This window comes from Pituophis catenifer, unplaced genomic scaffold (assembly GCF_029215685.1).
Source record: "Pituophis catenifer annectens isolate HBS135680 unplaced genomic scaffold, rPitCat1.0.hap2 SCAF_2, whole genome shotgun sequence".
Classification (NCBI taxonomy): Eukaryota; Metazoa; Chordata; class Lepidosauria; order Squamata; family Colubridae; genus Pituophis; species Pituophis catenifer.
Window position 1 is genome coordinate 49,408,693 of NW_027256882.1, and position 17,449 is coordinate 49,426,141.

The window sequence follows — 17,449 nt, forward strand, 5'->3', positions numbered from 1 at the left end:
TTTTTCTCTCTAAACATATTATACAGTATCTTTTTTTCATCCTAATTTTTGCAGCAATCATTCTCTTTAATGCATTTTTTGTGACTCTGCAATCCTTTTCCCCTATTTTTCCAACACATGTCATTTTTCAAATTTCCAACTCATGTAACTGAACTTTCTCTGGGACACACTTTTTTTTACTTTGTTCCAAGCAGCTCACTTTGCCTTATAGCCATTTTCTATTTATTCTGTTGGGAGATTAATCTATTTATTAATAATATGTCCACACAAGATTCTTTTCTTCCATTTGTTCAACATTGTCTTCTATATCTATTTTTCTTTCAAGTCTGTTATTGACTTTACCAAAACATGGTCTGTCGGAATCTGTCAACATCCCTTTTCCTTCCTTAATTCACTCTTCCATCAGCTTAATCATGCTTTTAGATATATATTCATAACCTCACCTGAACAGATTTATGCTTAATTCACATGTTCAAAACAAACTGATCTTTTTCTAAGCGGATACGTATCTTTCACTGTTTTCTAGAGTCTGTAAATGACCCAATCACTTTTTTGCATTGTTTTGTTTTGTTCCCACCCATTCAATCAGTATGAGAATAATTCCTGAATCCCATTCATTCGGAAAATTGTACATTTTCCCCTAAAATTCATATATGGTTCTTCCATTCACCAAAGTGCTGCTTGCATCTATCGATGGATTCCTACTGTCCTACATATCCACAACAACTTAGATAACACCAGTTCATACTTTCTGCAAAACGTTTTAGCCTTTTTGTTCATAATCAAACTAATATCTTCACTTCCCTGTATGTATTTATCAGCTGAACCAGTTTGGACAACCTTCACTGCACAACAAATTAGAGTCTTCTGCATTCCATGGTTATCACCAGATGGGTCCCAAAGTTATGATCATCCCCCATGGCCATCATGAGATAGGACCCACATATATTCACCTCTGCCACCTCTCATAACTTTAGTCAATCAAGAATTTTGTTTCATGCTGTTTAGGAAAATGTAAAGGGCTATCTTCAATTATTAGCCTTAGTCATAGCTTTGCTACATGCAGAGCAATGCATTTCTACTATTGGTAGGGATTACATTGATCAGATTGGGCACATTTTGGCCAGTGTGTCACCAGTGCAACCAAAGCCACTTTTAATCCATGCATGTTCATTCTGTTCAATGCAAAGTAGCATCTATAATCTCAAGACTATCACACAAACCAATGATGGACAATAAACTATTGCCCACATCCCATCTATCTGAAGGCATCTGCAGTGCTTGATGGATTGAGAAATAAATGATAATTAAAGAAAATAAAATTATTCAAGGAAAAAAATATAAAATGGTACATGCATTAAACATAACTTTAAAACAATCATAGGATAGTAAATGAAAACACACCAATTTATTATAGGGCCTTTGCAATGTTAGATGAAAATCTTCCCTGTTATTTGTTACAATGGGAATCAGAGCTCCTGAAAAGAAAAATACTAGGCTCTATAATATTCCAAATAAGCTGCAAAGATGTGGACTCAGCCAGTTTGCACCTATTCAGAAGAACCGGTTGTTAACCTTCTAAGCAGTTCGGAGAACAGGTTGTTGGAAGAAATCTTATTTTGTTTTTTTCCACTTTACAGGGCTAATTCTGTAAGGAAGGCAGGAAAGAAACATTATTGTTTATTATTATTGTTTCTAGCCTAATTTTTATTCCCCTGCTTACAGAAACTGCCTCTCAGGTTAACCCTTATTACATTGTAACAGCTAAGGCGAAGCGCCCTTCGACGTGAGTGATGTTGAGTTGGCCACGCCCACACGGTCACATGACCACTGAGCCACGCCTACTTAGCTGGTCATTAGGGCAGAGAACCGATTGTTAAATTATTTGAATCCCATCACTGTGTGGGACCCTTAGGAAACATTCCAGATTGTATACAAATTTATAGTGGATTATGTTGCCTATTTCATTTGGAAAGAACACCATCATTATTTCCTAAATACAGGACAGTCGTTTGAGTTCAGCACTTAAATAAATCTAAATCAACACAAGCAGTAGCTCACTCCCTGAGCTGGGATTCATACCTGAGAACTGGATGCTTTTTATTTACCTCCTTATCACCCACAAAATTACACCGAGAAATAGTATGTGAAAAACAGTTGTGAAAGAAATCCTACTTGTCAATACCACACTGGGATTTCTGCGAGCCGGGTGGCTTCAAAAAGGGCAGCTGTGATTGTGAAAATAGCAGCAGCAAAAGCATCTGTGTAGCGAGTGATGCTTTACTGGGGTTTTGCACCTCGGATTCTTCCGTGCGATTCTTCCATGCCACCATTATCTGGAGTAGGGGAGCATCTGATTGTATGTGAGAATTGGACTTGGCATTTAAATGTTCCCAATATCCCAGGAGCCCTGAGGGATATGGTATTTCCCCACCCCCACTCTCCACGTCTAATGCACCTTTCTGAAAGCAAGGAGCAAAACTGCCTGTGCTAACATATTCATTTTTAATTTTTTATTTTGGTCTGACAATGCCAAAAGCCTTTTCTGCTCCTTTCCCTGATGAGTAATATATACAACTGGGCTATTTCTGCAGCTGGCATCCAAAGGTGTGTGTGTGTGTGTGTGTGTATGTGTGTGTGTGTGTGTGTGTGTGTGTAAATTTCCATGCAATTCTGATTGAACACAGCTAACTGAACAGCTTCCAGATGGATAGAGAGACCCTTTGATGAGGGTACCAGAATGCATCCCATCTGCAAGGCTGTGAATTTCTGAAACAAATATGCATTTAATTAGAATACATCACCGAACACCATCCTTGTTTGGGTTTTAAAATACTCACCTGCTTCTAAATATTTCTAAATCTATGGGTAAAGTCAGATGCCCGGATCCTCTCATAGATCAACTACTTCATGTAAGGATTACATTTTCCATTCAAGTTGAAAGAATAAAGGCTTCAGCCCAAGTGTGAGCAAACTGACATCGTTTTTGTGATCAAAAATTTACATAGAACTATACACACGCTGCTATTGAGATTAAGTTTACTAGTACAAGTCCATTTGGGCAAAAAGCACAGACCCATGGCAAGACTTCAGTGGGCGAGGGCAGGAAGAAAAATGCGGATAAACCTGTCGTCTTATGAAAGGCGTTTTCCCAAAAGCTCTAAGGCAGGTTGTTGACTGCCATAATCTACCCTTTAACCTCAGATAGTCATGGAAAGTCCATAAGCCACTCTAGTTATTTGTAATTCTCTAAGTAAGTTGGATTTGCTAAACACCTCATGATTGACTTAACAAGTGCATAAGATCATTCCCACTTCCTAAAAGATCCTGCAGTCAGGATTTTCATTCACACCATTCAGCTGTTTTTCATTAATTAGCTAGTTAACATTTTGCCCTTTCTGCGCCACCCAATTCTTCAGCAAAAATCATCAAACAAAATTGAAAAGAGGGCTAGGAAGAGGAGACAGGGCCAAGAAGATAAAGCTGCTGAACTTGGTGAAAGTTTCTTGATCCTAAATGCATATTAGATATCCTAGTAATAGAATTAGCTAAATTATGTCATCAATGCATGTTGTATTATCTATTGCAGTGGTCATAAGAACTCATTGCTTACTCCTTGGTTAAAATAAAGTCAGAACATACTATAAATTATTTAATAATAACCCTGACATTGAAATAATGGCAAAATGAAACAAATATTTGTCATGATAAATATGGATAAAAGCTAAAATTCAGCAATAATTCAGTACATGCTCCATATTCCCATCTCAATTGCCTCTACAAACTTTAAAATGACAACAACAATAACAACAACCAATCGACCACAACTGCTTGTTTTTCTTCAGTGCAAACTTTGGCTAGATAGATGGCAGTTTCCACATGCCGGGTGTTGTGTGGTTTTCATTTTTTAAAAAATTTTTTGGCTAGGCTGCAGCACTTCGGGAACGATGTGATTTCTTTCCCATGAAATTTCTCAGTTTATGGCAACAATTTGTGCAGAACAAAAATAAGATTGCTTGTAACCTCTCCCAAGGGTAAAATACATTCTCTGGTTTAATTAATGTAGGAAATCATTTTTTCCCTCTTCAAAGAGAAAAGGCTCTTCATATTAAATGGATCCTTGCCAGGTGTCATTACAGCTTGGTGCAATTCATTTCGTAGGCAAAGATACCTATTTAAATAACTGGACTGCTTGATCCAAGGCACATCACTGACTGTTAGAAAGCATTCTCCTTCAGCTATCCAAGCAAATATGGAATAATGTCTCATTGTCTCATACAGGAAGAACCCCCCCACCCCCAAGTACTTTATAATGATGTGGTTAGTGCGAATGCTATTAGGAAAACTGATGTAATAATTTTAAGATAGATTTCACAGCAAGGATTGAAAATGAAGGTATCCTACTAGGTGATAAAACGACTTGTCATAAGAGCCCCGGTGACATGTCATTTTCTAAGAAACTGAACAATGTTTGATGAAAGAAGTTGGGAGAAAGCTGCTTGTTTTGAATTTTTTTTTAAAAATGCTCTAGCTACATTGTCCCCCCTCCTTATGGAATTATATATTTACCTTTACAGTAGGAGCCTGAATAGATAGCAGTAACATAATTTCTGATTATTTGCCAAGATAACTATGGGAATGATGCTAACGTGTTAAGCTTTCTTTAGGAACAATATCATAAGCATATGAGATATTTCTCAATAACGTCTTATTTGGGGGATCCATTCAATTGTTCAGTCCTCAGTTTGTTAAATAATAGTTTAGTAGGCGTTAAAGAGTTGTAAGACCATGTGCCACATCCTTAACCTCCTTTCTTTTTTTTGCTCTTATTTTCTGGATAAATTAAAACAAGCTATCCATTCCAACTCAACAAGGTAAATGGGCTAATGTAAATATATTAAGCAATATCTCATTCAATGTTCAATTCTGGTTCAGGACCCTGTTTATTAACATATACATTTTGATGTATAAAATGTGCTTGCAGTAGAGGCAACACTTCTATTAATGAAGTAACTAAACTGAAATGGCTGTTTTCACAAGTGTCTTCATGTTGTAGGATGTGGTCTCCTTGTTTGCAATGAAATCTGCCAAAATTAGTGTTTTAGTGTTCAAGTGTCACACGACATCTGGAGAGAAGCTCCACATGTCATGCATTAAAACAAAAACTGCTACTCACATGGTTCAGCAGACATATTTGGCTTCTGCTAAAGTGCTTTCTAAAAGAGCTGAAACATCTAGCTTGAAGGTTAAAAGAAAAGATTAGAAAGTTCATTGCAACATTTTGTTAGTATGTGGAATAGATGTGCCTACCATGATAGCAATATCAATAGCACTTAGATTTATATACAGTGCTTTACAGCCCTCTTTAAGCAGTTTACAGAGTCAGCATATTGCCCCCAATAATTTGAGTCCTCATTTTACCCATCTCCGAAGGATGGAAGGCTGAGTCAACCTTGAGCCTGGTGAGATTTGAACTGCCAAATTGCAGTCAGCCAGCAGTCAGCAGAAGTAGTCTGCAGTGCCACACTCTAACCACTGCGCCACCGTGGCTCATAATAAAGTAAGAGCTGAAAATCTTATGCTACTGACAACTGCATATATTTTCTATGACTTTCATATTAGATTAATTAGTATATTGGACAATAGAATAGATGGCTTGGTGTTCTATGAGGAGGACAATTGCTATTACTATATTTACTATTACTATTGTGTCTTTTCTACCAATTAAACAAAAGATGCTTGATTCATGGGTAGACGTGGCTCACTTTACTGTAAGAACTAACTCCAATGAATTTGGAAAAATTACAACATATACAGGCAAGCCAACATAATTAATTAACTATCACAGACAGACGTAATAAGAAAGACTCTATACCTTTCTCTGCCAAGATACAATCTACATGATATGGTGGCTTTTATATATAACTTGGGTAAGGTCCGTTATCTCAGACAAGAATGTTTGGTGTGTCCAAGGCTACTGGTGACTCTGGAGCAACCACCACTTGCATGTCTCTCTAGAAGTAGAAGTTACAATGGATTCTGCAAACAATTTCTTATTTACCATTTCTCCAGCTCATCAATATGTGTCTCCATATATTATCATGTATCTATAACATAAGAGAGAAGACAATTTCTTTCTTTTTTTTTATTTATCAGTTTGGTTCCTTTTTATAGTCTTTTGCCAGTTACAATAGAAAAGTGTCATCTTTCAGCCTGAAACAATTGCTGAACTTGCTGCTTGACCAACTTGCTTGTTTATCTTGAATGCTTCTTCTTGAATTAGGTTTCAGAAGGTACATCCTGGAATGTAAGGTTCAGCTAGAGCAATATGGTTGGTGCTTTGTGTGTTGTTGCATACACTGTGTTGCAATACGAAGAATAAGAAGTTTGAATACTTTTGATTCAATACAACATTTTCTCCCAACTTTTGTTGCAAAGCAGTCTTGAAAATCTGGACAATCTTTTGGTCAATCTGTTGATAGCTGCTTGATACATGGCTACGTGATATGTTGGATTTCATTCCTTTCCGGAAGTATTTGAACTCTTCAGTTACACATTATTGTATAAATTATATTATCATCAATTGTTCTGGAGCAGCTGTTCTCACAGGCATAGATTGCAATGGAATATGTGTGGGTGTTATTGATGTCATTAGAAATACCTTTGGCTATTCTGAACATGCATCCACAATGAAGAAAATCATATCCTTAAATGGTCCTACAAAGTTTATATGAAACATACCTCACTCAGGAGAAGTGTATTTTCTGCTGCTTGCTTTATGGGATCCTCCAGAAAAATGAACTCCACTGGGTCTACAAGAGTTACAACATCTATCCAATCCAAGAATGCTGGATCACAGCCACCCTTAGTCACTCAGTAATCCCAGTAACCCGATCTACTGCCATTACTATTTGTTAATCGATTGATGAGGTATATAAGAGACTTTCAACACTGACTGATTTGATCACGGAAAAAAAACACACAAATACTTTTGTTTCTACTTGGAAACCACCTTGTGCTTGAGGTTAAAAAAAAATGAAACTTTGATTTTGGGTTTTACCAATTAGATAAGATTTATTGTTATAGAAATAACTAGTTTAAACTAATACGTAAAAGTAAAAAATTGTGGTTTGATGTTACTACCCTATTCTACTGCACCAAAGGGAATCGGAAGTCAATGCCTTTTCTTTCTTCTTCCCCCTCTGTTCCATACTTTTCCCTTCCCTATTTTTCCTACTATTTGCTTTTGTATTTTTTTTGGTATGGTATATTATAAACCAATAAAATTGCTTAAATAAAAAAAAATCTTAAAATGTTCATCCATGATGTTATTTTTATTCTAAAGATATAGGATAGAACTGTCTCTAAAATGACAGTGATTTTCAATGACTGGGTTTCAAGGACTTGCATATGACAACTCCCAATTTCTAAAGGCATGTTGGCCAACAGTGTTTTAAGTTCTTGGGTTGGCATTACATGTAGGCTTAAAGGAAATCTTTCATAATGCCTGGGTATTTGTGGGACCGCCTTCTGCCACCGATAGCCTCCCACCGGCCAGTACGCTCCCACAGAGAGGGTCTCCTTAGGGTGCCGTCAGCCAGGCAGTGTCGGCTGGCGACCCTCAGGGGGAGGGCCTTCTCTGTGGCAGCACCTGCCCTCTGGGACGATTTGCCCCTGGAGATACGCATGATACCAGATCTCCGGGCTTTTCGCCGTGCCCTAAAAACTTTTCTTTTCCACCAAGCAGGGCTGGCGTAATCCCCCTCCCTTTTGAGATGTTAGATTTTTAATTGTCTACGGGTTTTAGTTGGGATGTTTTAAATTTTGGGCCAAAATTGTGTAATTCTTTTTAAAAATTTAAGTTTTGTATTGGGATGTTTTTTATTTTGGCTGTGCACCGCCCTGAGTCCAGTAGGAGAAGGGTGGTATACACATTTAATAAAATAAATAAATAAAATAAATAAAATAAATAATGACTGTAATAATAACTGTAATAATGGATGTAGAACTTTAAGGTCAGGCTGTGCAACTCACACTAATTGGTATTTGCTGTGTCAATCAGCAAAGGCCAAAGCATCCTAGGTTTTTGGATTATCTCCCTGAATTAAGAACTAGTTTGATGTTCTCCAAATTCCAAATTGACCCATCTGCAGCATGCACACTGGGTCATCCATTTGTCACCATTCAGAAAATCCTGTGTGATACCAGAGAGGAAGAAACTGGATCCAGAGAAAACAGTTTAATAGAGGTGAAGCTGTTAATCGCAAACCTTCAAAAGGAGCACTTCTATATCCTATGCTGCTAGTTGTCTCAAAGAAAAAGCAAGCTTAACCAACCAATACATTATTTTCTAACACCGATTGTAATTGGATGTTGAAATTAGAGAAATGAAATTGCTACCTGATATTCATTAGGTTTTCTCTTGGTGTTTCTTTCCTTAACATATAAAGGTATTTTCATCTCGATGACCTTTCAATAGGTAATGTCTCTAATTTTAAGAGGTAATATCTTTCCCTTCAGCTGCATTCTTTATTGCTTTTAGTTCTGCAAAAATGTCTACTAATTCTATAATATATATTTGAGGGGCTGCCACAGAAAGGAGGGTGTCAAGCTATTTTCCAAAGCACCTGAAGACCAGACAAGGAATAATAGATGGAAACTGAACAAGGAGAGTTTCAATCTGGAAATAAGAAGAAATTTTCTGACAGTGAGAGCAATCAACAATGGAACAGATTGCCCTCAGAAGTTGTGGGAGCTTCATCACTGGAAGCTTTCAAGAAGAGACTGGACTGCCATCTGTCAAAAATGGTGTAGGGTCTGCTTGGGTGGGTGGGTGGGGGTTGGACTAGATGACCTACAAGGTCCCTTCCAACTCTGTTAATTTGTAAATGTAGTTTTATGTTTAGGCGAAATGGAGCAATGGGAGCTTCCAGTGACAGTAGCAGAACATCTGTTCTTGTTCTGATCTTGATCCCAAAGGTGTTTTTCCAAGAGGCAACTGGACTTCAGCTCTGAGTTGAAGAAGCTTCTTGGATGAGAAGTGAAATATCTTCAAAGAAAAACAAGAAAGCATGACCTGGATGACTGAGAATCTTCATAGACATTCTGATGTCTTCATAGACATTCTATTTTTATTTCTTCGTGCAAAAGAACAGAACAGAGGAACCAGAAGCTGAGAATGGGTATGCAAGCTGTACCTCTTGAGCTTGAAAAATTGAAAAAAACTTTTTTCCTTGGACTTGAGAAAGAAAATATTCAATAGCCATTTTATTTTCTTAATCAAACATAACTGGCACGCAGAGAGGGAAATAGCAGCAGATGCTCTTCCTAAGACCACTTGGATTAATTTCCAAAATTAAGTTGCAATTTTCCCTTGGTGGGGGCAGAAGTTCTGAGATAATGGCTGGATTAATTTGAAATAAGTTTGAATGAGCTTATGCGGCTCTGTTTTTTTTCTTTGCAAAATTCTCTGTGATAGTATGCACTGCAGCAATGAAGAAACGTTGGTTTTGCCAGATTTAATGGAGTTTTCTTTTTCATCGTGATTGCTTCTTTTAGCTATATTTTAAAGCAGCTTAAAATGTATCTTGAAAGGCAGTTAATAAAGAATCCAAATTAATTACTATGTAATGTAAGGTAAAATAAAGGCTCTGTTACATCTTTCCCTACTTAGTGGCTTTTAGTTGTGCTGAATCAACTCTTTTAATCTTCCTTCCTTCCTTCCTTCCTTCCTTCCTTCCTTCCTTCCTTCCTTCCTTCCTGCCTTCCTCCCTCCCTCCCTCCCTCCCTCCCTCCCTCCCTCCTGGAGACATAATACCCTTGATTTGCAACCATTTGCTTAGTGACTGTTCAAAGTTACCACAGCACTGAGAAAAGTGACTTACAACCATTTTTCACACTTATGATCAATGCAGTATCCCATGGTTACATTATCAGAATTTGGGCGCCTGGCAATTGGCATGTATTTATGATGGTTGCAGTGTCCTGGGGTCATGTACTGATCACCATTTGTAACCGTCCTAACTGGCTGCCAACAATGGGGGGTTCACTTAATGACTGCATGAGTCCCTTAATAGCTGCAGTGATTCGTTTAACAACTGTGGGAAAAAGATTGTAAAATGAGGTGCAACAAACTTAACAACTGCCTCAGTTGAGGTGGTAAGTCATGGAGTACCCGTATGCCATCCAACTACATCCAATGCACCACATAAAACCCCAGTCATAGCTCTTGAATTCTTGGATGTTTGGATCTTTCCCTCATGACTTTCAAACAGTTCTTCTTGCTTTCTACTTTCTTTCTCATCCTGGATCTCCCTCTACCCAGTTTTTTTTAACTTCTCTAAGTCACATAAGAGCCATGGTGGTGCAGTGGTTAGAATGCAGTATTGCAGGCTAATATCGCTGCAGGCTAATTCTGCCGATTGCCAGTAGTTCGATTCTCAGTGGCTCAAGGTTGTCTCAGCCTTCCATCCTTCCGAGGTCAGTAAAATGAGTACCCAGATTATTGGGGGCAATATGCTGACTCTGTAAACTGCTGTAGAAAGAGCTGTAAAGCACTATAAGGTGGTAAATAAGTCTAAGTGCTATTGCTATTGCTATATGCGCTCCAAATATTTTCGTTCTGCCAACTATAACCTCCTCTTCTTTATCACGCAGTATTAATAAGTAGGGCAGACTTTACTATGAGGCACCCTCTTCAGGTAGTAGCTGTTGGAGATCAACAATGACTACCTATCAAATTCACCTAAGCTTCCTAAGTGTTCTCCTCTGTAGCATAAAGGTAGGCCCCAACAGACAACCATTCATTTAGTGATGTTTCAAAGTTACAACAGTACTGAAAAAAGTGACCTCTGACCATTTTTCACACTTACGACTGTCGTAGCATCCCTATGACCAACATTTGGACACTGGGCAACTAGTTCATATTTACCAAGTGTCCCTTGGTCATGTGATCCCCTTATGTGACCTCCTGACAAGCAGAGTCAATAGGGAAGTGAGATCCCTTTAACAACCGTGTTACTAACTTAACAACTGCAGTGAGATTCACTTAACATCCGGGTCAGGGAATAACAAGGAAAAATTCCCAGGATGCTTCAAGTTATTCCAACTGTTTAAGTGTCAGCAAACTAACTTACAGTAAATGAGAGGAAAGAAGAAAACAAGGTCCCTTCATCATATCTTGATAGCTTGGCCAGCACACCTTCCAGGATGGTGACAAACTGGAAAAAAAAGGAAAAAGGAAAATTTCAAGCAGAGAGAACAGAAATAAATCCCAAATAAGAAGTGTTCTGTCTCATGTTGTGCGTGCATGAATACACACACACACACACACACACACACACACACACACACGACAAGAAGCTCTTCTTCATCAAATCATGACAGCTGAGGAAGCTGACTATTGGTGTAAATGGGATTTTATAACTCTATCTTCAGTCTTCTAAATAGGACAATTGCTCAAATGGATGTTAACTGATACACTGAGATTAAAACAAAACAAAACACCCGAACCTCATTCTCTAATTAATAGAGTAATCAGTTTCAAAAGAGAAGCCAAGATGTCCTTATTAAAGGAATTTATTCATTATTCTGGCATTTAATGCTGTTATTACTTAAGATTATTTAATTGACCTTCAATAATACTTTCATAAAATTAGGAATGACTTCATAAAATGAACAAGGGACAGTCCAATCCCGGGTTTCTTGGCATCAGTTCAAGTGCACATAGATTAACTCTTACTACAAACAGACTTTGAAGAAGACAATGTGGGGCATTTATAATATATATTAGTTTATGTGATTTATACTTATAAACAAAGTAAATAACATTTTTTAAAACTTTAAAGCAAAACATTGATGTAAATAAATAGGCTTGTCAAGACCGATGATTATACCTGGAAGTATAAGAATTTTATAAGCAATGGTTTTTCCCAGTAACAATTTCTGATTGGAATTAGAATTAGTATATGAGGGGTCCTTGGTGCTCTCTGAGCTTGGTTGTTTCAACGACCCCGCAGTTCAACCTGAGCTACAAATATTCTTCTTTATTGGTAGAATTAGTATACGTATATTACATATATATTAGTATTACTGATATAACACCTGCCTTCTGCTCTACAGATAGTTGTAGTAGCCTTATATATGTTGTTTTCCTAGAACCTTTTAACCTTTTTCTCCCAAATGACTTCCATTAAGTGCAGCCACAGTATTCCAATGTATTGGTAGAATTTATAAACTTGCATTAATGCCACAGATACTGTATGGCAAATGTTTAGGTCTGAATTTTGGGGGTATTCAAGCATTCCTTTTTGATGGCTTTAATAAATGTATTAAAGATTCACAAGAATGCTTTGTTTTAGAGTATTTTAGCATTTACACCAGGCTCATTTCCTCTTGTGACAGGATGAAATTTCTGATGGAATTACCAAGTACTTGGGGATGAGGAGGAACAAAAGAGGAACAAAAATTATACATATATCACAAAATGGTCCAAGCCAATAAAATATACATACACTACAATACACTAGAATATATTCTCTAAATCCATTCAATAAAAAGATACATTAAATCTTAAAAATCATAAATAATATTTTGAAAGCCACTAGTAGTTGATGTTGAGAACATGGATGAGATGCCCAAAGAGGTGAGATCTACAACTTGTCAAATTTATTTATTTATTATTTCAATTTATGTACCTCCCTATTTTAAATATATGACTCTCTATGGCTCACAATTTCTATTGATTTTTCTGGATGACTGAATGAGTCTAAAATTAACTCTATGAGTAACAAATGTCTTCTTATGGGAAGGGATTTTTTCCCCATCTCACTTAAAGGAAGTAGTAAGGAAAGCAAACTTCCCTAAGCAAAAACTAAGCAAATACTTTTGCTAAAGTTTTTTTTTTGAAAAGAGACCTCACAACTACAGAATCCAAGCATAAAAATACTGAAAATAAATGTGAATAAAGTCAGCAACACTGCCTCAAGAACTACAGTATTTGGGGAAAAAAATCTCAAATAAAACTTCTTCCAGAATTGTAAAATGTCTACAATTATGAGACGTTCAATCTATCAAAACTAAGTGGTGTTAGATTTATTTCATGATAAACAACAAATCACCTAATTGTCTTAATGTGTCACATTTGGATGGGAATGTGTGTATTCCCTTTAAAGGATAATATTAACCATGGAGCCCTTCCTCTGAGGTTCAACATTACCTTTGCTACAAGGAGTGTGATCATTTCTTTGACGGTTTCTTCAATTAGTTCATCTATTTTTGAATGGTACTGGTGCTATGGATGGAAGAAGAATGGAAGTAAAATATTATTAGTCTAAATCAATTGCAATACACACAGCTATTTACTTTTACTGCAGATATTGACTATGGTACTTGAATGTTGATTAACATGTGTTCTAATGTAGTGGCCAGTAATGAATTAACATATACACAATGCCTTTGACTAAGGAGCCTCTGACGGGAATTTGTGAATGTTGGTCAAATCCTAATTTTAACTCCGTGCATGCAGCTGAGGCAACATTAAGGAGAATCAAATGCATGCAGGATAAACGTCTAGCATCTCTTTGCTGTACGTAAATCATGAAAATAAGAGAGCGCCAGCGGTAAAAGAGCACATTACATCTGTTGTTTACAGTTTACGGTTAAGATGCTCATTCTTTAAGTCTGAAATAACAACTTGAAATACAGCTCAACACTGGCTAGCACAATGGCAGCTGTTTTGGGGCGCAGACCAAAGCTGTTATCAGTCAGAGGAAACCTATAGATGAGTGACATTGAAGCAGAGAAGCTTCAGTATGTGGAGCCATTGAGTATGAACGACCGGAAGCAGACTTTCGGTTTTAGAATCCACCTTTGGAAAAGAAATTAGATAAGTACATAGCGTTCCAATTCATGTGCTGGTTAAGCACTCGAGCGAATTGGGGCCTTTATGATCAAGTGTAACAATGATTGAAACATGGGTGTTCTGAGTCATGCAAAAGATGGCAAGTGCAGTACTGGGACCCCTCCAGTTAGGTCATGCTGGGGCCTTCGGTCAATGCCAACTCATAGAAAAGATTGACACCAACAAAACATCCACATCACTTTCTACACAGAATTCCTCCACCCCCTCCGTTCCTCCACCCAAATACTGACCAGATCAAACTTACTTTGTTCTGAGTTGTTTTCAAGGAAGATAAGAACATTTTCAGCTAATTTGTAATAAACACACTTCCTTTTTTCTTCAAAAAAAATAAAGTCTTTGGGTGACTAAACAAACACTATTCTTTTGTTTTGCCAAGAACAGACAAAATATTTAATATACGATGATTTTCTTCCACATCGCCTCTCCCCCACATTAAATAAAACATTGAAAGTGCTGATCTTAGTCACTGTATTTATTGCCACTTGTTTGTGCTAATGTTATTTTAAAATGTTAATATACAAGCAAAAAGAAATCTAAAATACAAAAAAAAAAATCAAAACAAAACAAAACAAAACAAAAAAGCATTAGAATAGACAGATCTGAGGTAAATACTGAATTGCGCTTTAGGGAACAAAGGAGTGTGAGGGGCAATTAGATGTGTCAGACCTTGGTCCCTTAGCATTGACTAAAGTTCCTTTGCTAGTTTGAGCTGCTCAGTGTTTGCTTTTTTTTTTTTTTCAATGGAACAGTCACATTCTACAACAGGAACTTGGAAGAAAAGAAAACAAAATGTAAGGACACACTTACCCACTCTTTAGCAAACTTTCAGATGATTGGGGACAGAAATAAAGAGGAAGGTGCAGAAGACAGGAAAAAGAACATATGAAGGTAAACAATAAATAAAAACAAAACCTTCAAAAGAATGGGACCGTATAAACAGGGGGGGGGGCTATGAAAATGCAGCAGCATGCACAGAAACAATAAGCAACAGGAAATGAAATTATGAATAAATTCCCTTTTTCCTGAAATACCAGAGAGATTGCTACTGGAGAGAATTGCGCAGAGATTCAAAAAGGGTTTTTGAAAAGGGAACAGGACACATACATAGAACATCCTAGTGAGACAGAGAAATATCATTTTGTTACAATTGGAAACAAACAAATAAACAAACAAACAAAAAAAAAAAGACCATATGAACAGTTCAGTGGTGTGGCAGCTGATTTTTTGAGTTTCAATGGGCAGACTTATTAAGTTCTCTTGCTCACTGGATTTTACGATAATGACTCTTGGAAAGAGAGATGCTCCCAAAATGAAAGGAGCTTTCCTGACTGTACTTCAGAATCAAATTGGTTCTTGGCTGTTCTAGTTACCAGCTTTAATTAACATTTAAGTCACCATCATAATGTCATCTTACACCAATTGAGTTCACTCTATCGTTAGATTAATGGTTTAGTTGTTTTTAGGGATTTGGTAGTTTATCTGATGCATAATCTCCAGATCTGAGATATGGCTAAAAGATAAACTTTCTGTTCAAATGGGATGCGGAACACCCAATGCCATCCTTTCACTGATGGCCCCTTCAAGCTTTATAGAACCACACAATTGGGATGAAAAAGAGGGCAGATGTATCAAACGTCCAAGGCTACCTTTTGGGCTGTATCTATAGTGGGCCTGTCCAACCTTGGCAACATTAAGACTTGTGGACTTCAACTCTCAGAATTCTAGGAGTTGGCTGGCTGTGGAATTCTGGGAGTTGAAGTCCACAGGCCTTAAAGTTGCCAAGGTTGGACATCCTTATCTACACAGTCAATAGAATCAGATGGTAGAGATCCAAAGTAGTAGAGCAGACAATACCACCTTATTCTATAAGTTTTTTTTAACATGTATGCCTAATGAAATAAAAGAAAAATCTTCAGGTAGAGATCAATTGAGATGATCAAGAGCCTTTGCTCAATGACAGAGCACAGACATGTTGTGCAAAAGCTCCCAAAGGTTTTATTCCTTTGAATTTCCACTCAAAGGATAACCAAAAACACTGGGAAGATCCCTGCCAAAGGGAAATGAGCAGAAAGAAATGCTCCATGCCTGAGTTCCTCTCAGCTGCCACCAAACAAAGACTTTGTTGGCGCAGCAGACTAAAGTGCTGTTAAGTAGCACTTAGCTGCCAGCTGCCTGCAATTACTGCGAGTTCAAATCTCACCAGGCTCAAGGTTGACTCAGCCTTCCATCCTTCCAAGGTAGGTAAAATGAGGACCTGGATAGTGGGGGCAATAAGCTGACTTTGTATAAAAAAAGAACACCGCTTAGGGGGCCCCCGAAAGCCCTACTAAGCAGGTATATACAAAAGTATGAAGGCTATTGCTTAATGCATTGTAAGCCGCCCTGAGTCTCCAGAGAAGGGCAGCATATAAATTGAACCAATAAATAAATAAATAAATAAATAAACAAAATGGCAAATGCCATGACAAATAACATGACTGGGATAAGGCACCTCCCTTCCTATCTTTTCTCCCAACCGGGTGAGACAAAGATCTCTTTTACTTACAGGTTAAAGTTGTAGAGCTCGTTCTACTATTGTAGGACTCTACCACCCCATTCAGTTGGCTGCGTACATTTGGACTACATTGCATAGGGCTTTTCTAGATGCATAAGGGTATGGAAGTGTGTGTAAAAATGGGCGGGGAGAAGCAATTCAGCATCATTTCAAAAGTGCATGGGCATGCATGCACCGATAATGGCACAGAAGTGCTGGAGAGGTTAGGAAAGACACAGTGCTTGCAACTTGCAGCAAGGGTCGGGGAGATCAACAAAGGATGCAAGGAAAAGCAGCAGCATTTTGAAATCCCACCTAGTTCTTACTTCTGCCTTCCTTCCCTATATCAGGGGCCTAAAGACAGAGACTTGGGGATTGTCCCCATCCATTCTTTGAAGAAAGCTGCTAGGTTGGTCCAAATTAGCTGGGAACCACCGACGGACCTCCTTTGGCACAGGAGTGTGAGGACAGTCAGGAAGCAGCCTTTCTAGAAAGGCACTTTCCAAAGGAACAGAAGCCCACATTCATCCTCCCTGAACCCCATCTTCTAAACTGGTTATTTCACGTGCAAACTCCCCCCCCCGCCTTTCTCCAGCAGCCACAGCCACTTTTTGCAGATATTTCCTCTGGAAGGTGGGATGTAGGCAGTGCTGCTGAGAAGTCACATGCCGTATCATGAAGAACGTGCTCAACGGAACAATTGCTGAGACCCACAAAGCCATCGATGCGTTCTGCTGAATGAGACCCTTTGAGAGACCGAGACATGTTGCCCACTAAACACAGAATGAAGCTTGCAATTGGACACCATGCACACCAGGGGAGCTAAGTTGGTCAGATCAACATTTGGAAAGCACACAAAAGCAAAACTATCTTTTTTTGGGGGGGTATAATACTGTATGCGCCCAAATCTGGCACAGTCTGCCCCTAATGCATGCATGTAAATGGGCTCCTTTTACATGCATGGTAAGCTGAGCATAAAGACATCAAAGAACGTG

The 17,449-nt window shown here is 38.0% G+C and overlaps 1 protein-coding gene across 8 annotated transcripts in view; it reads right to left on the reverse strand.

Annotated features, from left to right (window-relative positions):
- CADPS (calcium dependent secretion activator) overlaps positions 1-17,449 on the reverse strand; it is a 444,424-nt gene that overhangs the window by 67,111 nt on the left and 359,864 nt on the right. For 7 of the 8 annotated variants that reach the window (XM_070933536.1, XM_070933529.1, XM_070933531.1 and 4 more), the window contains 2 exons: positions 13,217-13,291; positions 11,136-11,219 (listed from right to left, as the gene is read on the reverse strand). In XM_070933536.1, the coding sequence (XP_070789637.1) occupies positions 11,136-11,219; positions 13,217-13,291 (159 nt within the window). Of the gene's footprint in view, positions 1-11,135; positions 11,220-13,216; positions 13,292-14,728; positions 14,744-17,449 lie in introns of all 8 variants that reach the window. The other variant, XM_070933533.1, reaches the window with a different exon arrangement.